Source organism: Sylvia atricapilla, chromosome 3 (assembly GCF_009819655.1).
Source record: "Sylvia atricapilla isolate bSylAtr1 chromosome 3, bSylAtr1.pri, whole genome shotgun sequence".
Taxonomy (NCBI): Eukaryota; Metazoa; Chordata; class Aves; order Passeriformes; family Sylviidae; genus Sylvia; species Sylvia atricapilla.
Genome location: NC_089142.1, coordinates 102,102,441 through 102,127,313, shown reverse-complemented (window position 1 = coordinate 102,127,313; position 24,873 = coordinate 102,102,441). Strand labels below are relative to the sequence as shown.

At 41.6% G+C, this 24,873-nt stretch overlaps 2 protein-coding genes across 2 annotated transcripts in view; both read right to left on the bottom strand.

Moving 5' to 3' along the window:
- The window catches only part of MCM8 (minichromosome maintenance 8 homologous recombination repair factor), a 341,212-nt gene that overhangs the window by 289,660 nt on the left and 26,679 nt on the right, over positions 1-24,873 (bottom strand). The gene's annotated exons all lie outside the window — the stretch shown is intronic.
- COMMD1 (copper metabolism domain containing 1) overlaps positions 1-24,873 on the bottom strand; it is a 61,499-nt gene that overhangs the window by 30,772 nt on the left and 5,854 nt on the right. The window contains exon 2 of the mRNA XM_066316452.1: positions 12,783-13,064. Coding sequence (XP_066172549.1) covers positions 12,783-13,064 — 282 coding nt within the window. The remainder of the gene's footprint in view (positions 1-12,782; positions 13,065-24,873) is intronic.

The following is a 24,873-nucleotide window of genomic DNA, read 5'->3' as shown; positions in this document are numbered from 1 at the left end:
CCTGCCCTCTGAGAGGACACAGGGCTGTTGTGATGCCTTGAGTTTGAGCTTCCATGTATTTCAGGTCCTGTGGTGCCCAGGGGTGCAGCTCTGAGCTCACAGGCAGTGTCACTCAGCTCTGCACAGAGCAGGGACACAAAACAAATCCTTCTCCTGCTGCACACCAAGGACAACTGCCAGCCTCAAAAGCACAAACCAGGGTGGGCTGGAGGGAGGAACAAGAAGGATGGGACCTCACAGCCTGGAGCTGGAATGGGACAATTCAACCCCAAGATGCAAATGGACCAAAACTTACAAAGATATAAGACTTTGTGACTGGTCAGCCATTTTGTGGCCATTTTGTGTCCACCTTGGGTGTAGCCCTGGTCAGGCCCTGTCCTGCCCAAGGTGGATCCTGGAGGCCTTTCAATAAATCCCTACTTTTTTCTCCAGCTCTGTCCAGTCTCTGTTCCAGCTCAGCCTTCCCAAGGCATCAGTTGGACACTGCTGTCACTTCCTACGATGGGACATGATGAGCCAGGCTGACCCGGAGGAGTATTTGAAGTCATGTGTAAATTCCTGGCTGGCAGCAAATCCCACACTCCCTGTTGGCACATAAAAGCACTGGCCATGCTCAGCCCTCTGGCCAGGAGCTCTGTGTGCTGCCCCGAGGGAAAGGCAGGAGCTGAAATCTCTCCTGGGAACCAGAAGAATCTGTGGAGACTCCACACGGTGTCATGCAAACAAAGGGGTAGAAGGAAGGGCCAGGCTTGGAGCACAGCACCTCACCTCTCACAGCCCCTTCCAAAAATCCTCTTCCAAAAAGCAATGCCAGAGAACAGCACCATCCAATTCCCTTTGAAAGAAAGCACTTCCTGCTCAGAGCAAGAGTCGATGGTTTAGGATAAAACTCAAAGATTTGCTTTGTTACCAGGTAGCTTCTGCATGGGGATCACAGCAAGTCAACCTCTCTCAGACACCCCAAAAGCCACTGGGATGTCCCTCAAATTAAGCTCTCCCCCAGCAGCTCTGGAGAACAGCCCCCTTCAGAGGTGACAGTCCTTTTGATCTCCAAGCCCTGTGCCTGGGAAAACAAGCCTCTTCTTTTCTTCACTGCCTCCTTCCCCAGAGAACAGCTTCAAGCCCTTGAAACTGTCCATTTGTCCATCATCTTTCAAACCCTCCCTCTCAGCTGCAGGAATTGTCTCTCTTCTCCCTCAGCATCCACCCACCTTGACTTGGTGTGCTTGCAGAGGAAAGTGGCTCAGTCACACCTCATATCCAGACCATGACATATCTCAGTGCTCCTGGATCACAGCTTATCCACGCTGTTAGCACGGATAACACCAATGCAAAACACTTGGTCTGATTAAAACCTGTAAATTCTGCTCAGTAAACTCAGTGCTTGTTCAATATGACTTTAAAAAAGAAACTCACATTTAAAGAGGCTTTCTTTATAGCTTCATTTATAACTTGCATTAATTTTTAGGCCAAGGGTTTTGATTTAATGCAAATACAGGTCTCTCACCCAGCAGCCTGCACTTCTTCGGCTGACAGTTTAACGACATTCACTCAACTACACTTCCCACAGAGTAATGGGAGGTGCTGCATTTCTTTCCTGCTTTTGCTTCCTAAAAAACGAAGGCTAAGGCAGTTTGCCTCCACTGCCCTGAGCTGAGCAAAGTGATGAGGCTTCAACCACACCACTCATTTGAGAGTTGTCAAGCTACATTAATCACTAGGCAGTTCAGAAAGAGGGTGGAATCTATCTCACCAAACCTGAGGCTCCTAGAGTTGACCTAGTAACGCTTGCTTTCCTTTGGAGCCCGTATTCTTAGAGGGAATAGCCCAAGGCAGAGAGATTTATCATTCCCTCAAGCAGCCTGGGTTTCTCCATCTCCTCTCTGGAGAGCTCTGGGTGACCAGCAGGATGCAGACACAGCTCACTGTTCAATCTTCAGTGGGAAGGAGCACGTGAATCAACACCTCTTTTCCACGTTTCTCACAGCAGCAGCTATCACAAAAGCCAATTCTGTCAAGTGGCGTGTTTGTTCTCTTTGTGTATAATCAGATATTTGTAGGCAGGAACAGGTTCCAGTCTAATTAAATCTGATCAGACTGGAGCTTTCTCCCAGACAGTTGCACTTCACAGCTGCCTTGGAGCATATCACGGTGACATTCACGGGAAACATGAGAGTTCCATTCCTGTAAAAGCAGGCGGTTTGCAATTAGCTGCAGATAACTCCCAACGACTGCTTAGAGCAGGAATGTAATTTTCTTAAAGGAGTTATTGGTCCTGACCACGATGCACTGCACTCATGATCTGTCACACCTCATTACTTCAGAGCAAGGAAGTCAGGCCAATGGAACTGGCTCTAACTGGATATGTTAGAGACTCTCCTCAATGCTGAGTCCTTTTAAAATGCTGCCTTCCAGGCTGAAGCCTTCCCCCGCCCCCCCAAAAAAAGGCAATTATCAAAGTCATTTTCTCAAGTCCTTTGGTGTATTTACAGGTTAAATGGAATGAAAATTTTTAATAGTCCTTAAAGCACAGCTTCACTTTTGAGGGCAATTCAACAGAAATGGAATCAATTGACTGAAAAGTTTATTGCCTGTAAGCATTCAAATACCACTTCAGGGCTTTAAAAAAAAAAAAAATCTGGATATTATAGCAGCTTTGCATGTACAACCAAGATTCAGAAGCTGTCTAATTCTACTTCCAGCAGTAATTTGTATCTCATTTAGTTAGGCCACTGCAAATGAAATACAGGGCAAGCACATCCCTGATTTGCATTGGTGGAGCCTGGTCGTCTTTGAACATGAGGAAACTTTGCTCTTTTCATCTTTTATCTGCCCATCTAACTCCACCTCATGCAGTCTGGGAACTCAAATTACACCACCACAATCCTCACTGGGTCTCCACTGACGCAATTTATTACAATTCAATCATTAGGAACGTGACAATGCGTACAAGGAGCACTCATTCCCAGCACAGAGGTCCTTTGGTTGTGTATGGTCAAGGTAAAAAGCACCACAGAGTTATTTCTGTACATCAAACAAGAGGTTTTATGCTCTCCTTGTGATTTAAAAGGGGAAAAAAAACTCCCCGAAAAATTGGTATCAAGTATGGCTACTTCTAAAATTGGGACTGCATTTCAAGCATTTATTAACCAAATTAAGTATATGCAATTTAAATTATGCTTTCCTTGTCATATTAACATATTAATGAATATACATCAGTGAGTTGAACTAAAAATATATTGAAGATTTGCATGTCTGATTATCTCTGTGGAGTTCTGCAACTGATAATTTGAAAGGAGGACAGAAAAAAAGCCCCTTGTGTCAAGGTCTATGCAAAATTACAGCTGCAAGAGGTTTCTTAATCAAAGGATTGTCTTGTATCCTTTGTAAGTTAGAATCTCTTTCTAAATGAAGAGGATTTGCTCCAGGAATTATGTTCAAAGTAGTCATTTCCTCAAGTAGTATATAGGACAATGATGGCTTAACCAAAAGCACTTGCCAGCGATCTCCTCCCAACCATCTCCTTTCAGAGAAATGCAGGGAAACCCATGCTTCACCCCACTGCCTCAGGAAGTATTTTCAAAACAAGCAAAAAGAAAAAAAATTGGATCAGATGCATGCAAGGAAACAGAGAAAAAACAGAGAAAGCAAATTTGAGGCTGAAATTGTCAACACCCACCAACTTCTTGTACCATTGAATGAATAAAAAACCCTGGACAATAAATGAGTTTATTTGTTAAAGCTGTAAGTCAGGACTCTGTTGCTGCTCCCAGACTTACAGCATCACTTCAGGCTCCTCAGCCAAGCTGTGGCTCAGCTCATCACATTTCCCACTAACACCAGACCAAATAACCAGGCAAGCAATAGGAGCAGTATTTCAGTTGTGTTTCCCGTTACTGCTGTCACAAACCCCCAGAGCTGAGAAACTTTCTAGAAACAAAGAATACCAATGCTGTTCAAGTATCAAGATTCCCCTGTTCTTGCAGTCAGTGCAGATTCCCTCCTCCAGATATCCTTTTAGATCATTTCTATAGCAGATACCTTTCCCATCCTTCTCCAGATGAATCCTACAATACAGAACTCATCCAACAGTTTCTCATTTTCTATTCCTCCTCCATTCTTGGAAGAAAAACTGGCACTTCAGAGAAGTTATCCTCAGCATTCAAGGAGAGCTGCTTCATTTCTGTTCAAGAGATCACTAGCTAGAATTTAAAATGGTGGCTCTTTCAACATGTATGCTTAAATTAGCTTTTCTTTTTCAAGGCAAGGCACAGCTCTCAATTTCTTTTGTTCAATTCTGCCCTCAACCTGTCCCTTCAACAAATCAATCCACACTAAAAATAATGTGGGTGAAAAAAAACTGAAGAGTGAGGAAGGGAACAAAAAAAAAAAATCATTTTGACTCACTCAGCCACTTTCAGCTCCATGGACTGTGGGCAGCACAAGGCTCAGGACAAGCAGCAAAGGTCCGGAACTTCTCAAGTTCACCACCCAGCAAGGAAAAAAGATCTGACACCAAACCCACCCTCTCAAACCCACGTGTGATCTCCTGTGGCACTTCCATTTCCTGCCTTTCTTTCCATCTGTATTTTGACAGGGTGAAGCCAGCATAGCAAGGAGCAGACAAACCCATTTAATATAGAGGTTAAGTGAAGCCGGAGGAAAAAAAAGGCTTTGTTTCCTACAGTCTTCATTCATTCCCTGGGAAAGGGCAGGAGCCTCTCCCAAAACTTCTCTGCTGGCCTCTAGAAGGCCCTAGGCAGCACTGCTCTGGTTTGTAACAGCAAGAGCAAGTGCAGCAAGAGTGAGGACTTGTGGTGCTTTATGTCCAGTACTGCTGAGAGCATGACACCTTAAAATTCCTGATATTTGAAGGCTTCTCAGGGATAAACTCATTTTAGAAAGGAGAGTGGATGTGGTTATCAATTTGATACTTGATGGCTGTGTGAGACTCTGCTGGTGAACCTTTCACCTCAGTCACAGTTTGTGAACTGCTATAAATATGTCCAAGAACCAATGTAACAAGTACAAATTAATTTTTGTTTAGCAACTTACTGAACCTGGTCCTTCAATCAGATTGTCTTTTGAACTAATATATATCAGTCGTGTCAACCCTTCCAAAAGAATTCTGACTGCATTTCATAACTTCCTGGGTTTCACATATATGCCAGTATCTCATAATAAATTCACATACAAGTCTTTGTGCTCTGAAATGCATCCACATTTCATGTTGTGTGTACATAAAAGGAAGATTTTTATCCAAACAGGATAAAAATCCAAACAGGGTGCCAGTACTGCAAGCATTTCACATGGAGATTAGCTGCATTTCTGTGCAGGGAGCTCACAGCACCTCGGCATTAATGCTCAGCTAGCCCAAGGACAGCTCTGCACACCACCAGAACCCAGCTACCTGGGCAATCAAAGGTTTGGTAAACAGTGTGATAGGAAGAAACAGAAAGAAAAAAATATGATTATCTTTTTTCATTTTTAACTAGGGTGAGTAGAAGCTCTAGAAGGATGCAAAGCTCTAGTTTGCAGAAACTAGAATGCCAACGTCTGCTCAATGAGAAGATTACACTGAGATCCAGCCATGAACTGAAGGGATTTTACTTTGCCACTGTGAACTGTGTTGTTTCTTCTATTGCATCAATTCCTGCACAGCAAAAACTGGGGACCATCTTTTATGAAAAGTGTATAAATATATATACATGCACACATATATTTAAGATAAAGATAATCCAAAGTATTAAGCAGCAAAAGGAGTATAATACTCTACAAGTGTTTCTCCTCAGTTATGTGCCAGCTTTCTCCTTTTGTATCTTCTAACACCTTCTCCTGCAGCAGCTCTTCCTAATTAAAACAAATTAAGAACCTCTTCTTACTTACACCCCGAATGCCAATGCTCAGAGATCTCAGAAGAGATCATGACAAAAGGATCTCGAAAGCACTGCTCAGCAGCAACGTGGCACAGTGTCAAGAGGGGCAAGGCTGGCCAGCTGGCAAAACAACAATTTAAAATGTATTTGGCCAGGCTAGGCCTGTAAAAACAAGATGCTTTGTCAGCCAATGCAGCAGGCACTTGTGTTCATAACAACTCCTGTTTTTCCTAGAAAAAAAAAAAGAACAAATTCTTTGCCAGTACTTATATCCAAGTCCTCTGAAGAACTGATGGACAACACCACTAGAACTAAGATGCAAAGAGACTTTGATTTGCTGTATGCAGACTCTCCAGCAAAGGAATTTCCCCTTTTTAAAATGTTTTTTGAGAATCATGCAAAATTTTTGACTTCTGTTAAAAAGATGCTAGTGGAGATTACAAGTGCTGGTCCTTCAATTAAATTTCGCCTCAATTCCAGACTGGCTCTGCTGCAAGGTCATGCAGCCAAATGATGCAAGTGTGCACGTGGCAAATTTAATTCTGTGCAAATCCAGGGCTTGAATTTGCACATCTGCAGACACTCCCCACACAGCCCCAAGTCCATAGTGGTGGGGAATTGCACACAGTGGGACTGCCTGTGATGATTTACATAGCATTAGTGCAAGTGTCACACAGAAGCTGCTCTGCCAACCTGCCTCAGACAGAACAACTCCTTTGGGAAGATGGGGGAGATGTAATTTAGGGTCTCTGGCTCTGTAGAGCCAACTCCAAGAATAGCTAGGTGGGGAAACACTTTTCCTGGGACAATTTTCAGCAGCCAGGTCAGCTGACCCCAGAGATGCTCTGGAGGACATTTCATCAAAGCTATCCCACATTTTATTGCTGTGTGTGAATGCCAGATTGATGTTAGATTGCAAAATATTTATTGATATCATATATAACAGATTGCAAGTCCTCTGTCATAATGTGCAAGACCTGAGAAGGTAAAAATTTCAAAGGTCCAGGGCTGAATGTGAATTTAGGCAGATGAAAGGCAGTAAACAGGCATTGCTGCAGGCTTCATACAGCTCACCTTCAATTAATGCAGAATTTCCCCTGTAATACCCTGAGCTCAGCAACAATCAAAAATAATAAATATATCTGAGTTAACTTATTCTATTTAATTACTTCAGCAAACCCAGTTCTAGAGTAAAGACAGGGAATAAATGAGTATGTGTGCATTTGCACATCCACATCCACAGGGCACAAATAAACCAGCATGGGAACTGTCAGCACTACTGATTACAGAATAACCTTGCTTTGTATAGGAATGTATACATGAGGTAAAAAAATACTGTCAAATAGTCCCAGTGGAAAAGTGACAGTTTGAGTCAGACAGTTATTTAATACCTCCATTTAATGCTCTTATCTCCTTAACATATTTATTACACTTCCACATCTCAAGAACCACAAATAACAAAATTCTCTTTTTCTTCCCCAAGCCTCTCTCCACTCCAAGAAGGTGACAAAAATTGTGGAAGTAAAGGACTACAGAGAGTATCACACAGGGGATTAAGTAAATAACTGAGCTGAGTCAGTCAACTGTGTTCGTTTCCTCTGTGCTGAGTGACCTGCTGCCCTCTCCATTTTTTATTTGCTTTTGCACTGTACTGCCCTTACGTAACTGTTCCCTCCAGCTCATAAATTTCCAAGGTGAACAAAAGCTCAAATTATTACATTCGGCCACAAAGGTGATTTTTTTTCTAACTGACTCGGACTTACCACTTTCTATCATTTTAATCACACGAAAATACTAAGCCCATTGGGGTTAAGTTGATTAATTTGGCTTCTAAATGCCTGTGCTTTCCCATTTTGGAGTAGAACATCGTTTCTGATGATGTTAATAGCTAAAGATTAAGATAGATTATGACTGGAAAGGAAAAATGGTTTGGTGGTTGCTTTTCCTTCCTCTTTGCAGGTGTTATTTTGGTTTGGGTACACGGAGCTGCTTTTCATCTCCCCATGCATTGCCTTGCCCACACTGATACCCTACAAAAAAGCAAATCTGCCTTTTCAAACAGATCCTTACATAAAAAAGACTGGAGATCCATTATCTGGGGCTATTTTCAGCCAGATCTCTGAAGCAGCCTGACCTGGAGTCACAGAGAGGCAAAAGCAGGAGCAGCCATAATCCTTCCTCCTCATGGCATAAGTTTATTCCTGATATTCTCTTGGTCTGACCTCTCTGACAGCCCTGGCTGGGGATAACTGTAGCTGACAAAAGCCAAGAGGAAAATGGCTTTAAAAAATGCACCAAATACCACCACATCCTCAGCAGAGTTCCCCCAGCAAGGGAAAGAGTTTTACAGAAGGGAAATTCTAAGATTTTTTTTTTTTTTATTGCATGGTGAAAGCATGGTCATGTGTGAATGCTAAAAATAAATGTAATTTGTTTGTGGCACAGATGATAGAAAATTCAGCCTAAATTTGTGTAGATATAATTAACAAGTCAGAAAAAAAAAATTCATGTCCCAGAAATTTACTTTGAGACCTACTTCACTCCTTCCTAAGGCATTAATTAAATCTTTTTAATCATTGCAACTAAAACTTGATGAAATGTCAAGCTGCAGACCTTCAAAATACTGGTAGCATTTTATCTCCTATACACAGCACATGGCAATTGTCTATACTCCTTATGAACTCTTTCCACACATGAACTAAGACAATTATTGCCTGAATGACTATTAGAAGTATTATTTTCTCTGAATTACTAGGGGCTGGACCCAGCCTCTATCAGACAGTAGATAAACTGCCAGCTGACAGTTCCTACCTTTTCAGCATCAAGTATGCTGCTGCACTGGCAAAGGTGCACTTCACTCAGCAAGTCCTTTCATCAGAAAGGATTTTAGCTTGCTAAATATCCAAATATAGCCATAAGTATGGAATATTAGACTTTCACTCAGAAGTTTGTTCCTATTGATTGCCTGTTCTTTAAAGAAAAACACTTGGGTTTTTGTGAAGATACATATCCCTGGTGATTTCAGACCAGAGAAAGTGCATGGAATGAAAGGCTATTTGCACTTTAAGTTTGAAAGAAATGATCCTGATTTCTTACTTTGTATGGAGCTGCTGGTATTTGCTACATTGTGGTATTTACTTACTGTCTGTCATCAACTCTGTCAGGCAGATACTTTTAGAAAAGGAAAGAGAAGAGAGATACAATATTTTGGGAAAAAAACCCCTTTAATCCATAATCCTGATGCAATTATCTCAGGTCTTTCCAGGAAGAAATCCTGCAGGAGAATCCCAGCTTCATGTTAAACCAGGGCAGGAAATACTCTTTGATCATAAAACATGCTTTAAGATCCAACAAAGCTCCAACAGAAGGGATATTACATGGATTACTGGTATCTCAAACACTGAAAAGAAATGTATGTGGAAATACTCCTTCTGTAAATAAGTTAAAGCAAAAAAGCCAAGAACGAATTCTCAGCCAATCTGTGATATCTGATCAGTCTCAGATATTAAACTGCAAAATAGATAATACTATATATTTTTATATAATACTACATATTTATATAAAGAAAAACTTACTGGCAAGTCAGCCCACAGGAAGAACAGAGCCCCAGGGGAGAGGCACATCTCAGGAGGAAAACAATATCCACAAACTCCAGAAAAGAAGTTTAAATATGATCTTAGTGCCAAGCCAGGTTGGCCAACAGACATGCTCAGAGAGGGAGAACAAGATAAAAAAAAGGACATAAAGAAGGGGCCAGGTAACTATAGATGTTTTAAGAGGAAGTCAGAGAGGTAGATAAAAAACCCAAGAGGATAAAACCATTGTGTCAAAGAAAAGATGGGCTGTTCAAATGGAAAAAATGAACCAGCAGTGACTAGCACTAAATATCACAAGATGAAGGTAAATGCAGGCTAAAGTGCAACTGCCTTAACATTTTATTTTTAGTCATATTGTAAAGAAAATGGACTTTCAAAGCTGATGGCTAGCATGTTCACCTGCCTTTAATCTCAATATAGATTTGCCAGGATCTATAAAGACTACAGAATCAGCATAAAGGAAACTTTTAATCTTGCTGTAAATTCTTTACTGAAGAAGAGTTCAAATTCCAGTTTACATATCCTGCATCATATTTTTCAAAGTTCAGAGCAAGGTATTTTCAAATGTTCCTCATCAGAAGTGTTTCAAAGGGCACTTAGGGAAAAGGGTTAGTTTTTTTCTCTGATTAGTAACAGCAAGGCTAGCAAGAATTAATGCATGCAAGTTGTGATAGATTCTCAAACCCAGAAACGTCTCTCCCCAGCCAGAAAACATCAAGAAATTTGGCAAAATTCACAAAAACTCAGTGTAGTGGCATTTATGAAGAAGTCGCTTTCAATTCCCCATACCCAACCACATCAGGTTTCACACACACAGTCCTCCCCTCATGAAAGAGCTGACTGACTAAAATTCAGAGAAGACCAGCAGGAAGCCAAGTTATTTACTGAAGCAGAAGGAGCAGATGCTCCACCAAGCAGCCTGGCCTGCTGGGCAGAGATCTAAACCCAAGCCAGAAACACTGAGAAGAATCAGAGTGACTTCTGGAAAGGTTCATTTTCTACAGAGCATTTCTTTGCTTCTGTGGAACCATGAAATATTCATGTGGATTCATCACGTATCAATGCATTTGTATATTCCCCTGTTATCATGTGTCCAAATGAAAACAGTCTGCTGTGAATAATTTACCCCTGAATCACCAGCCAGCTTACTTCTTCAAAGCCACATCTTCATTATTCATCAAATCCCATCTATGGCTGACAGCTTCTTAGAAAATATGTTCTCTGCTAAACTTAAGAAAGGCACCAGTATCAATGTATTTGATGTGCTACAAAACTTGATATTTAGAAGAGATGTGCTAACAATTAAGTAAAAATAAAGATTGTAAAACATGACAGTTTCAAGTTAGTGGGCTGGATCTAGTGTGCAACAACTCGTTTAACCTCCAGTAAGAGTCTCTGTGACCAATCTTTCCAGGACATCCCCAAACACCTGTGGTTACCCAAAACTCATCCCATCACAGCAGCATACAGCCTCAACCCAAAGATTTACAGCAGGGAATTAACTGAATGCACAGCTAAAGGCTATGTGAAACCAGAGCTCCTCAGAATAAATGCACATTGACTCAATGGTGACAATGCTAATTACTCCATGGCTGTTTTGGTAAGTACCAGTTGAACTCACACCAAGTGTCAGGCTTGCCACAGCTCACTGGTATCCTTAGGGAAGGAGGCAAAACTGTGTTTGATGGCAGTTCCAAAAATGCATTTACACAACCATTTCCCTTTGCAGCATGAAGGGGCATTGCTAAAATAATTCACTTGGATTTTGCTGTGGGGCTGTTCGGTAAGAGACATCACAGTGTCTCAGAAATGTGTGTTCCTCCTCCATGTTCACAACCCCTGACTCTCTCTGCAGAAGGTGGAAGAAACATAAATGTCCTTGCTGCTTGATGTTACTGTAAAAATCCATTACTGGGGGGAAAAACAGCTTCAAAACAGGAGTCACTAACTACATAATCCCCTTATGAAACACAACAGCAATTCTGAGTAAAGGATGCATTTTTTAATGGATGTAGGTATTTCTCCCATTTGCTCACTAATGTACTCAATGTACTCATTACAATGTGCTCCCTGTAACCTTTTTATACAAAGCAACCTTTTCCCATTCGCTGCTTATAAAACACAATCATTTTCAACCTCAGCAGAAGGAACAGAGATCAGGAACAGATCCTGAGCAGAAAACTCCAATTCTGTGAGGCCAGGAAAAAAAACCTGAAGCCACACACCGTTGTTGTGCTGGTTCACTGCAGAGATCCACGAGTGGAAGGCTCAGGGAGGAGCAGCTCCCACTGGCTGCAAAGAAAGGTGAACTAACAGAATGACTCCAGCAAATACCTTCTGTCTCTGTAGGATCCCAGCTCTCATGTATGTTCATCCTGGTCCTGGCTTAGCCACACAGCTGGAATTCAATCATTCCTATGCACACACACGTTCCAGGTGTGTGCATATCTAGGGATTGAGGCATTCCCAATCCAGCTACTCTTGCAATTAAAACACTATGAAATACAAGGAGCCTTGCTAAATGTTAACTATTAACATCAAAATGCCCAGATCAGCTCTCGGTTTGCAGTAGCTACTGCTAAGAAATGAAGTCTTAAAATTCACTAGAACATTGCAGAGAGAAAAGATACCAGATTGAAACACATTTCCTGTTAGAAAACAACAGTAAATGTGAAGATGTGAAGCTGTGCCTTTAGCTGTACATTCCTATGGACTATAAAGATAAAAAAAGGAAGGCAGTGTTCAGCACTGATAGAGCTATATATATAGAGATATCTTTCAGGCAGATAAGACCAGATTGCATAATGTGACAGGTAATAAGGCTGTAGTTCTAACATAAGAATGGGTGTTATGTAAAATAAAATAAAAAGGAGTCTTTCCCCTCATTTGTTCTAAAATGTAATTTGTGAACTTAACTCTTTTCCAGCTCCTACTTTGCATATTTTAACTAATTTTAGTGTTGAATTAAAAGGAAAAAAGACTAAATGAATCTGCAGTGCGTGGTATACAAACGGAATTATAAGATCATGTTTGATTTCTACATCCTCTGATTTTTCAAGCTTAATGTCAAGAGAGCTGTCAATACATATATGAAGATATGAGGAAAAAAAAAACAACAAGCAAAAATTTCATTCAGCACCCAGAATGTTTCTTTGTGTGCAAAGATGGAGCCCAGTTTCAAGTCCATTAAAAGCCCAGTGGTGATAAATCAACTGGCTTGATTTGGACACAGTGAATTCGGCAACAGCTAATATGCCTCAGTGCCTATGTACCTACACCAGGTTTAGATATTTTGCAAAAGGAAGCTTACCTGCCCATTTTTCCCCAATTCCATTTCAACTATTGCAACAGGAGTGTTTATCTGATCAATGTGCCTCAGCTGTGACTTCAGGTCCACTCTCCAGCTCATGTTTTTCAGGCCATGATCCCAGCGGCTCTGACTGACCAGGCTCTCGTGGATTTGAGTCCGGTGGTTCTTCCAGAATTTTGCAATGACTGCAGCCTGATCTGGTGTGATGCCACCTTGTTTTTTGGTTTGGGCAGTGAGGAAAGCTTCCAGCTGGTTCAAATCCATGTCTGCTGAAGCAATTGACTGTAGGAAAAGAAAGGGAGTAAAAGGGAAAAGCTTGTTTAACTGAGGACTTAAAGGTCACACATTTAGGGTTTGAAAACACTGGATCTTAAAGGGTTGTACAAACAAACAAGGCTCTGCAAATAACCTGACACCTTTTATTAAAACTCAGCTTGCAAGTGTCTGCCACTTGGCCCAGATTCCTGCTCCACAGCAGCTGGAGGGGTGTGGCTCCAGCAATTCCCTTTGGGAATTCGGCCCTGGTGTGGGATAGCAAGGAGGCTTCTCGCTGTCTCCTGGCCCCTTCCCCACTGTGCCACAGGCATTCCAAAGTGTGGACACTGCTACAAACACCGTCACTGCTGCTCTGATGGGCCAGGGAACAGCAATGCTGGGACAAACGAGGCTGGGCTGAAACAAGTGAAGGGACAGCCCAGCTCATTGCAACACCCCCAGTTTCATCTGCCACCTCCACACCACACACAAGGAAGCAAAAATGGTAAATGCTGCACCAGTAGAGCAGGGCCTGCAGCAGAAAGAGAATGAGTCTTTCGGGGAAGAGTCAAAATGCAAAATGCAACTGCTTTTCTTCATCTGTATTATTCTATCCATAAGGCACAAAAAGCCTTAACAATTCAACTCCAGCTCCTTTCAGAGCACTGGTGGACTTTGTCAGGCTTTATTTGTATTTTGCAATGGAGTGGAAGGGGTCATTTACTCCTCCAAGAACCAAGTCGAAGGGGTCATTTACTCCTCCAGCAACAGAAATTATTATTATTCCTAAAGCCCCCTTTTTATACAGACATCCAGTTTTTTAATCTATTTTTTCAAAACTGATAAACCCCCAGCTTGCATTTGCATTGTCTAAGTGGCAATAGCTGCTACTATATATGGCCAGGAAGGGAGGTGAAAAGAGGAAACTGTAGTTAAGTTTCCTCATCCTCATTTCAGGCAGATGCTTTTGCTTCATTTTCACACAAAATGGATGTAACTTCCCCAAAATGAACATAACACCTCCAAGCACAGGCTGACAGGGAGCACAGCAAGGTAAAGCGCAGCCAGTCCTTGGGATTTGCCTGGATTTCATCTTCCTCCAGGCATCTGGGGAAAGCACAGCCTGGTTCCTTTAGCCAGGGGAGTGCAAAACTGGGCAGTGCTCATCTGAAAACGGAGGTGTTTGTAGTGGTTTTTGACAAGGGATGAGCTGCATTGCCTTGCTTTCACAATAGATCAGCTGCCATCTGTTACATGATTGAGAAAAGAAATGGCAATCAACACTACAAGTAAACCCTCAGCTGTATTAAGGCTCCAGCTTAATAGGAGCATCTGTGATTTGATTCTAAAATCTGAGCTGCCTAGTGCACCATTCTGGCTTTTCTACAGGGCATTTGACATATTGGTACATACTGCTCGCTTTAAATCAGAAATATTTAACTTAAGAGGTAATTATCCTGCACTAACTCATTATGCTGGAAGTGAAAACAGCACTTCTTTCCATTTTCAGAAGAAAAGCTATTCAGACTTACAGTCCTTTCCTACACAGTGGGAAGTATTTTCTGCTTTTGTGTTTTTCACATTGATGTTTTTCACACTGATGTTTTTGACACCAGCTACTGCCCCGGTCTCCTCCTGTGCTGGCTTCTGTGACTGTGGGGAGGAGTGCAGGTGAATCAACAAGCACAGACCCCTGCACCTTAGGCAAGCCCTGTCAAGATCAAGTTCAGATGCAGACTTTCTCCTCGGTTCAGCTGTGCAGAAAATTGCCTTCTGTTTTATTCCTGTGCAGAAAGCAAGAGCACAAGCTGTGTCCTCTTGCACTGAGTGAAGCGAAGGTGTCGTGGCAAAACAGCTCATCTGTGCTAAATGTGAACCTAATGCAAGTCCATGGTGATACCCCTTTTCTAGGCTTGATTTCATAACCTTCCAACATTTCACATTCGTAATACTCTGGATTTTTTTTTTTTTAAACCTCACTCTCTTCACAACGAGCCTTTTTGCAAGATGCAATGAGATTTCTGGCATCTTTCTAAGCTGATGAAAAATTGCAGACAGAGTTCTTTCTTGTGCTTAACACGTGATACTAATCTGACTTGGAAGCGTATCCAGACAAGGAAACTTATGACCAAACTTGAAATTTTAACCATAAGGAACACAACCCAACATTACTAGAGCATACACAGGACAGCTCAACCTGGCTGCTTGGTAAAGGTCAGCAAGAGACTGACAATTAATTAAGGTCTGGTGTGAGCTGCATTTAAAAACTCTGCAGCTTTATGGATTATAAGCATCCTGATCTGGTTTGCTACCAAAAGAGTGCCACATAAAACCAGAGGAAGGAAACCATGTAGGATCATTTGTGATCAGTCATACCTCCCTCACACACACATGTGCACACAATATGGATGTTTTTCCACTTTACACACAAAAGGAACTTACTGCACACAGCCAAGAACACTAAAGATGACAAACTGTATTTTGGAGGAGTATTTCTCAGATAATGTATACCTTAAATAATATAGCCTCGTAATCCATCAATCTCTCTTCTTGGAAATATGACTACTACTTAAAAATTCCTTTAAAATTTTAACTGGAAATGGGTACAAACAATCAATATTCTATATTTTTGTACAGCTGCATGAAGATATTAATTAATGGAGACATATTTTCTTTGAAATCCCTCAACAAATCCCTCCAGCTATAATGGTTTTCAAGTCACGTAAGAACAGTAACTCATTTTAGTATTCTTTTTCATCATAACTTGGAAACATTTCACTGTGGACAAAAAAAAGAAAGAATATTTAAAGACTTTGCTGATCTTCTTGGTCTCTTGTTGCATGAACATTTACACAGCTCATTCTTTAAACAAATGTAGTTCTACTCCACTGCTTATATGAAGGGCCTCAGCTCAGAATTTTCTTCAGCTTGGGAAAATGTTTTAATTTAACTTGGCAAAAATTCTATTTCCAGTCATATTCTGCACAGCATTACAAACAGTTCTTTCTATGACTTTTAACAATGCCCATTTATTACACAGAATATCAAATTACAGTGTATACATCTGATTGATATTTCTATGGATTGATTTAAGTTAGGACACGAGTGGTTCTTCTGTGCTTATAACTAGAGACAGATAAAATATACCTGATTATGAGTCTCCCTCTGATGCTATTAAACCATTGGTTCTAGAGTGACACATCTTATTAATGCCAATTTCTTAGTCCAGAAAAGTGCAGAATAACTGTCATGCCTTCAGTCACTGTACTGGTGGTACACAGCATTATGTTATAGAGACTTTATACTCTCAACTAATTTCAGGCTTTGTTGCTAATCACAAGTAATTTACTATTTCAACATAAACATCTTTAACTAACAAAAAGCAGAAAAGTTCTCTTAAGAACGTACAGAATCACAGCTGTTCTGTGCCAGTGCAAAATGTAAATTAACTTTACCACAACTGTTCACTTAAATGTGTAAGTAAAAAAGCCTATTTCAAAACTAGAGTTTGTAAGACAACGCCATTACATATTAAAAATTTCCTCACATCATGTATTCTGTGATTTGATAAAATATACTTTTTCTTTTCCCTCCTAGAAAGCACAGCTGATGGACAGTATGTCATATCACAGGCACACAAATCCTGACCTCAGTGCCTGGCAATACTTTCATTTCCAGAGGCTGGGCAGGTGCTTTTGAATAGCAACAAAGAGTTTTTGGTCATTCTCAATTCTCCTTGTGTTCTCCTTCAACACGTACTCACTGTGTCTTCCAACACAATTCAGCCAATAAAAATAGGACTTCAAATACCATTTCCTTAATGAAACAATATTTGATAATCTGGAGAGTTCTGTATTAGCCTAATTAGATCCATCAGACATGTGCCCTGGTACACAGAACAGGAAAACAGACTTCATTATCTCTTCTGAGAAATAAAGCCTGACAAGCATGCAATACCAGTGAGAAACAACAACTGGTAAAACCCACTGGAAGAAAAAAGAACCCATTTCATTCTCAGAAATAAAACATTGCTTGTCAACCATCCCAGAGGAGCTCTGAGAGCTGGACACAGCAGCATTTCCTACAGCTGACCCTCAGAACCGCAGCCAGCAGCACAAAGAAATCCCAAGATTTCAAAGAAATCCCAAGCTAAGGAAACAAACAACCAACAACCAACCTCTGCTCCTCAGGCTTGTGAGAGGGGGGGTAAAAGGCATCACAGCCCTTCTCATCCAAGTGCTTTTACAAACAGAACCCTGAGAGCCGTATCCCAGAGCCCAGGAATGCATGCAGGGAGACGTGGAAGCAGCTGCAGACAGCAGGAACACGCCAAGGAACCTCACTCAGCCCAACATCTGAACCACACACAGCCCATTCTGGGTAACACCAACGTGGATCCCTATCATTTACCAGCCTCAGAAGAGCACACCAGCGCTGCTCATGTTTGTTAGAGCCAGCTCAGCGTGCTCCTCTGCAAAAAGCAGCTCCTGACAGGAGTTATCCAACATCTTCCCAACCCTGTGGTTTCTGGGTCTTCCTCTGTATGTAGGAGCCTGACTCTCCCAAGGGCTGCTGAGACATCCAGCCCTGGAATAAACGAGCTGTTCCCACAGATGTTCCCTGCATGGAAGGCCAGGAGACTTTCCCACGTTTCTGGAGACACTGGAGGTTTTCAGCTAGTTGGTGCCTCACAAACACTGTTTATTAGAGCCCAAGAGCTCTCCTGAGAATCAGAGTGAAGATAAAATTAGATACAACAGCCTGCAGCCTGTCTGCACTTGTAAGTGGTGATCCACCTTTTGGGGAAAAAAAAAAATAAACAACAAAACCTAGAACTAAACGCCTCTGCACCCCCCACAAATTTCTAGGTGAGAAATCACAAGTGACCTTAATACCTTTAATATTTCTACCACAAAGTAGGAAGATTTTAACTCATCTTTAAGTCTTCATCGAATCCATGGGAGATCACATGAATTCTTTTATTCATATCCCATACCATGTCCCAATATTACTTTTATTTGCCTCTTATGGAGCCGTAGTAAAAGCTAAAAGTGAAATAAAACAGTTTGCAAAGAGAAAAGAACCACTGAACCTGTGAATTGTTTAAACCCTGTAGTTTACTTTTTCCTAGTATGTATCAGGTCTTCTGCAACAAGGATTCTTTTTTTACTCCAACCCTCTGATTCCTTGCCAAGGAGGCACTCACCAGGCCAACAGAGGCTTGAAAATATTTTTGAATTTGACTTCTGATTTTCATCAAGCTTTCTTCTTGGATGGGGAGACTCCCAACACACACCACCACAAAAATTACAGAACTGCTACTGCAGATGGGAAAAATGTGTTTGTGGATGATGAAGCTTCAGGCAAAATTACATCCTTCCTGTGTTCCTGATCTTATTAAGTTTGATTTCACACAGACTTGTCAGCTGGGCACATGGAAGGAAAAAAACTCTTCTCAATGGGTCATTGCCATGCTTCTTCACTGACTCCTCCAGCTTCACCCCCACAATTCCCAGCCTTCCACCGAGCAGAAATCCCCTAAACACCAATTTCTTTTTTTTTTTTTTTTTTTGCACACAAGCTCACCAAGCTATGTTCTCTATTAAAATGACTTTTTTTTTGCTGAATACTCGGCTGTTTTTCACCTAGCTTAAAACTGAGCAGAAACAAGATCTTAGCATTAGTGTTTTTAAAAGCATTTTTTTCTCCAGCCTGCCCGTGCCAGGAGCCTGTGCAGCTGCTGGAAATGACCTGTTTGAACCCATAACACCATAAAATACCACTTCCTCGACTGATTGGCAGAAGGTGTCGTTTTCCTATGCTGTGAAGACGCAGCTGATGACAAAGGAGGATGAGAGGCTGATGAAAGCAGACAGCCACCAGAGGAGCTGACACCCGAGCCCTGCTCACAGCCTGGAAACCTGCTGGGCTCAGCTCCAACAAGTGGCTCCCCCACCCCAGAAAACATCTTCAGCTGAAGGAAAGCTGAGAATCATCGGGATTACTCAGTCTGGACCTAGGCTTTACAGCACTCACAAACCAAAAACAAGCAATAATAACAAAAACACAACGAGCCCACCCACGGATAACATAAGTCATAGGTAGATACCCAAACGATGCCTACAGACTCAGATCATGAGCAGATACTAAAAGCTTGGACTTTCAGCAATAAACATCAAAAAAAAGCACCAGCCCTTCCTTCCTGAGTAAGTCTTCAAACCACTTGTATCATTTAAAATAGAAAGAGGAAGAGTTATATATATATAAAAAAAGGCAATGGAAAGTGCTTCTCAGCCAGTACAGATAGGTTGGACAGGCTGGAGGGAGATAAAACATGGAACAAAACAAAAGTTCTATTAATAACAGATAAACTTCCAACAACAAGGGTGAAACAGGAGGATTAAAAATATAAACCTACTGAAATTAAAAATACGAATGTAAATTGTCCAACCTGACCTGTGCTCTGCTGAATTGCAGTAAAGAAAAAAAACATCCCCAGTCTTTGCCATCGGTTTTCTCCTCACTCACATCCAGTTCTTTTCTGTGGTTTAGAAAACATTTTGCCACCTGGGGTGGAGGGGGAAAAATGTCACATTTCCAGTAGTTCCTAAACATTTATTACAGACAAGTTGGAGAGGTTCAACCTCTTTCACACTGGACATGCACACACTTGTGCTCCCTGAGCTCTGCTTCAGCAGAAGGGAGCTGCTTCCTTGGGGAACATACAGATCTTTACACTGTTCAGCCTAAAATGGTTTCCTCTTCAGTCCTGAAGAAGCTGGATTCAGAAGCAAGAACCCTCAGGAGATGAAAGGCATTTAATGGACTATTGCTAAAGACAGAGAGGTCAATCAAAGGCAGAAAGACATCCAGATAGGACAGAAAATAAATAAATAAATAAATAAATAAATAACTCCAAGGGTGGGAGTAAAAGCAGGAAAAGAGAGACAGACACAGTGACAGTCCTGGAACTGGTGACATGACCTGTCATTCCCTTAGGAGACCACGTGCTCAGCCTTTTCTTCTCCCCCTCTGTTCTCTTACAATAAGAGAGATCTGTGTTTATCAGGTTTCTACAATCATTCTGGGAAAACTACTTGCTGCTGTGGACTACTGCTTCACGTTTAATCTCATTTCACTTAGGAGAGTTAAAAATAGAACTTGGAGCACTTCACATTTTGAAGAGACACAGAAACAAAAAAGAGTTGTAGCCCTACCCTGAGTGCAGTAAAGGTGCAGACATTAGCAGAGTTATTGGAGCTCTGCAAGCAGTGATCCTGTCAGGGAAAGCAGCACAAACTTGCTTTTTTATGAGCCAAGCACAGAAACAGAGTTAGTATCATGAATTAAATTCCTGCTTTTACTCAGATTGTCTCCATCTTAAAAGTTAGTGCTTAATTCAGCTAATCTGTCCCTTGCCTTGCATTTGGACACGAAGCAGAGATGCTCTGGCAGTGAAAACCGTGAACTCCATGGGTCTCATCCCTCCACGGTTGCCATCTACCCCTTTGTGGTGGCAAATTCCAATCTCTGCTTTCCCTCTCTCCCAGCACTGTTGTGCATTACCTGTTACGGCCGCTCTGGGCAGCAGCTGGAGTTCCATTCCCCACCTGGAAGGAGAGGGATTTCTGCACTCCCAGGCCAGGCTGGGAACACATCCCTGCCTCAGGCAGAACCCTGCAGACGTGTTCCAGGGCAGAGAATGGATCAGCCAGGAAGGGAGACAAGCTTACAGACTACACTGCTCCACAAGCAACAGTGCTCTGCCATGTGCTCCTTCACCACCTATTTTGACTACTCATGTTACATGCTGACAGAGCTGACAGGTGAGAGGGAAGCTCCCATTCTCAGGATCCAGCCACCAGGGCTGCCTTTCAGCACAGGGAAAATTGGTTTTCCCTCCTGTTAGCTCAGTGAAACAGAAAACACGTTCCCTCAAACCAGCAGCAGCCACGGTGGCTGTGGACAGCTGAGCCTCTAGGAGGAGAAAGGAGCAGCAGGTCAAACTCCTCAGCACAGGAATCACACCTGTAAATCTGCCTCTCCATCCCTGCTGCTGGAAAACATCACCTGAGCAGGGACAAAGGCCAAAGTGGGAAGAAACCATCTCTCACTTTCCCATAAAGATTGAGTTGCCATTTCCTGTACCAAAAATTACCTTTGCACTAAATATAATTAACATTTTCGAGGGAAAAAAGATAAAGACGTGATGAAACAGCTTAGACATCAAGCAAAGCACTCTGCAACAGGATCCCCTTAAAGATTAATGACAGCTTGGATCACCCCAGTGATGCCTTGGGAAGGCTGAGCTGGAACAGAGACTGGACAGAGCTGGAGAATAAAGTAGGGATTTATTGAAAGGCCTCCAGGATCCACCTTGGGCCGGGCAGGGCCTGACCAGGGCTACACCCAAGGTGGACACAAAATGGTCACAAAATGGACAAATGGTCACAAAGTCTTACACTTTTATAAGTTTTGGTCCATTTGCATCTTGGGGTTGAATTGTCCCATTCCAGCTCCAGGCTGTGAGGTCCCATCCTTCTTGTTCCTCCCTCCAGCCCACCCTTGTCTGTGCTTTTGGGGCTGAAAGTTGTCCTTGGTGTACAGCAGGAGAAGGATTTGTTTTGTGCCCCTGCTCTGTACAGAGCTGAGTGACACTGCCTGTGAGCTCAGAGCTGCACCCCTGGGCACCACAGAGTCTGAAATACATGGGAGTTAAACTCAAGGCATCACCAGAGAGGGTGGTTCTCTTTATCAGCAGAGCTGGCCAAGCCATCAGGTTTTCCCAAGCTTCTAGGATCCTTTTCTCACTGCCACTGAGACCTGCTTGGTGCTGAAAAGCTGCTTTGAGATTTCACATTTTTAAGCCTCTACTGCTCCAGCAACCAATCAATTGCTCCAAGACACTGCAAGCTGTGGCATCCAAAAGAATTCAATCAATTTCCCCTGTGGCTTTTGTCTTTTAGCCAAATTGAGGGCTAGTCACATTGAATAAACTCCCTGCCGTTTGTCCACAATTCCATTATAACTTTCTATTCATTATGAGAGTTTTTATAGATTTCTTAACATGTCATAAAATGAACAAACCCCCTCTCCTTGCCAAGCAAATGTAAATTGTAAATGTACCATTTTTCCTTTGACAGGGAAAGGGAGTTACAAACATTTTTTTCTCAGTTCAAAAATGTTACAAAGTTGAGCTAAATGGAAAAAAATAAAAAAGGAATCACAACTAATCCAAGCGCATAAAATATTTCTGCCATGTGTGACTGTGTAAAACTAAAAGGTATTTATACAAACAGCTTGTCAGAAGAGAATAAAAACTACTCTTGAACCAGAAACGGCAAAAAGAGTCTGACAGAACAGCACATCTGATGTGACAGTCTGAGGAGAGACAACAAAGCCGTGTGGAAATGTCAGACAAGGAGTAAAAATGTCTGCTGATTACTTGCCTTTCACACAGCTACTACTTCAGTGTATCTCCAAAACATATTTCGTAATCCTGGCATCACAGCTCAGAGAGACTGCAAAGAAAGGAAAGGAAAATCTACCCACCAAGCTGAGGTAGAAATCTTTTGGCAGAGATCCCAAAACATCTCAACCAGGAAAAAAAAATCTAACCTTTTTTGGGAAAACAAAAAAACCCCCACAGAATTGGTCAAACTATATTTGTATTGCCACTTTTTATTGTAAGGGAATAGAGAGAGAGAAGTGCAAAAACATGCTTTCAGAAATGGATTAACTTATGCACAGCAACATGATTACAAAAACAGTTTTTAAATAGTTAGAAAAACACTTAAGGCTAAAAAGAGTTTGGACACGTTGGCTATTATTACACATTTTCTCTGAATAGTATACTTTCTGTCTTGTTTTCATGAGCTTGTTGCAGTCTATTTTTACTCACATGAAATCACATACAAACCAGCATGGTAAAGAGGTAAATACAGAATATGTCAAAGAATTGAAGGGATAAAAGAAATGCATTCCAAGATCACTGTCACTCTTAAAAATTATTCTTGCAGTCCTCAAGCACAGCAGATTAAGAGATTCTGAACTCCACTGGGAATTGGGAATGAGGAGGGAGTCCCAGGCTTGCTGTACAATTCTAAAACTACCAACTTTATAAAAGATGGAATGCTCTGAATCAGATCTTGGACTACCAACCAGAACCAGGTGCTCATGCACTGCAAACAAAGCAAAAGGCAAATCCCACTCACTTTGTCCAAACAGGCCAATTTTTAAATCATTGGCTGGCTAAAAGAAGCAAAGGAAGATTTGGTTTCCTTGTTTATGACTGGTCAATACAATGGTACAAACTGACGGGAAACTACTGCGCTTAAAGCTTCAGGTGTTGAGAATTATACCTGAATAAAACCTAAATAAAACAAAAACGCCTTCCCCTCCAAACAAATGAACAAACAAACTGCCAGAACAAAACAAAAACAACCACACAAAACAAACCAACCAACCAAAGGCCACAACACAACCAAGCCAGTTTGGTTTTCCCAATAAAGAACACTGAATCCTTCACAGTGGAGGCCATCCATGCTCCACTCATTCCTACTTACTCTAGAAATGAAATCCTTTTCTTAAAATTTAGAGTGTAAAAGCAGACATTTAGAATGATCATTATAGAATTAAACCCTAGCTATTTTAGGCCCTGCCTTTAAATAAAGGCACTCAATTCACCTTGTTAAAAAATAAATCTTCCCCCTGAGGTGATTCCCCCTTGGAGCCCCCCCACAAAGCTGCAGCTAATCCCAAACCATTGAAAAACAAAAGTCATCCAAATGAAGAAGCCTTGAAGAAGTCAGGCTCCATCATATTTGGTCACCAGCCTGGAAGAAATCCAGAGTACAGGCTTCAAAACTGCAATAATTCCAGCCAGACAAGGAGATTTTAGCCATGCCATACAAAAATTTTGGTCTTGTCTGCCGTTCTTGTTTTTTTTTTAATAAGCTGTTGGATATATTGTACCCAGTTGCTACACACCAGCACAGTCAAAAATGTAAATCATGTCATGCCAAGATTGTAGCTAAGGAATGAAAAATTTTCAGATGCTCAGCTTGTAAAAAGGTTGAGTTGTAAGTGTCATCCAAATTTCCTTTTCATACACTAGCTGTGAACTTCAGTGGCTCAAATACATACCACATTTCCTGCAGCTTTGACAGAGTGTTATTCCACGTGTTAACCACTCTCTTTCTGAAGAAAGGAAGGAAGAAAAAAGCAAGAAAAAAAGCAAGAAAGAAAGGTCTATTCTCTGCTCAGCTGTGTGGCAGCCTCACAGGAGGCCAGTAAGGTTGAAATCAATATTTTTACTTCCTTGACACCATCAGTTGGCTCCTGGAGCAAGCAAGAACTAATTTTCCTCCACACCACTTGTAAGAGATGCTTTTTTTTAGAGCACCATATCATAAAAATGAACAAAATTTCAGCATTGAGCCTTGCCTTTCCTTTCCTTTTAATCTTCCTTTATGCATGAAAATTGAAGATGAGACAGCTCAAGTTCTCCCCTTTCCAGAGTCCCACGTTTAAAAGAGGAAAGACAACTCAAAGTAGCCCAAGAAAACCACCAGTGCTGTGATATTTGGAATTTCTGCTCCTCCAATGGACAGTGTAGAACTGAATTTGGGAATTTTTCTGAAATTTAGGGATTTTGGGGCCAGAATTTCAGGCCCAGGTGACTCAAAAAGAAGAAAAAAAGGGGGGGAATGGGGATTAATAGGGAAAATATGGGTGGAAATGGGGAAAAAATGGGGGAAAAATGGGGAAATCACCAGTGCTGTGAGATGAGCTTCATCCCCCTCTCCAGCATTTCCCACACATTCTGGGGAACAGG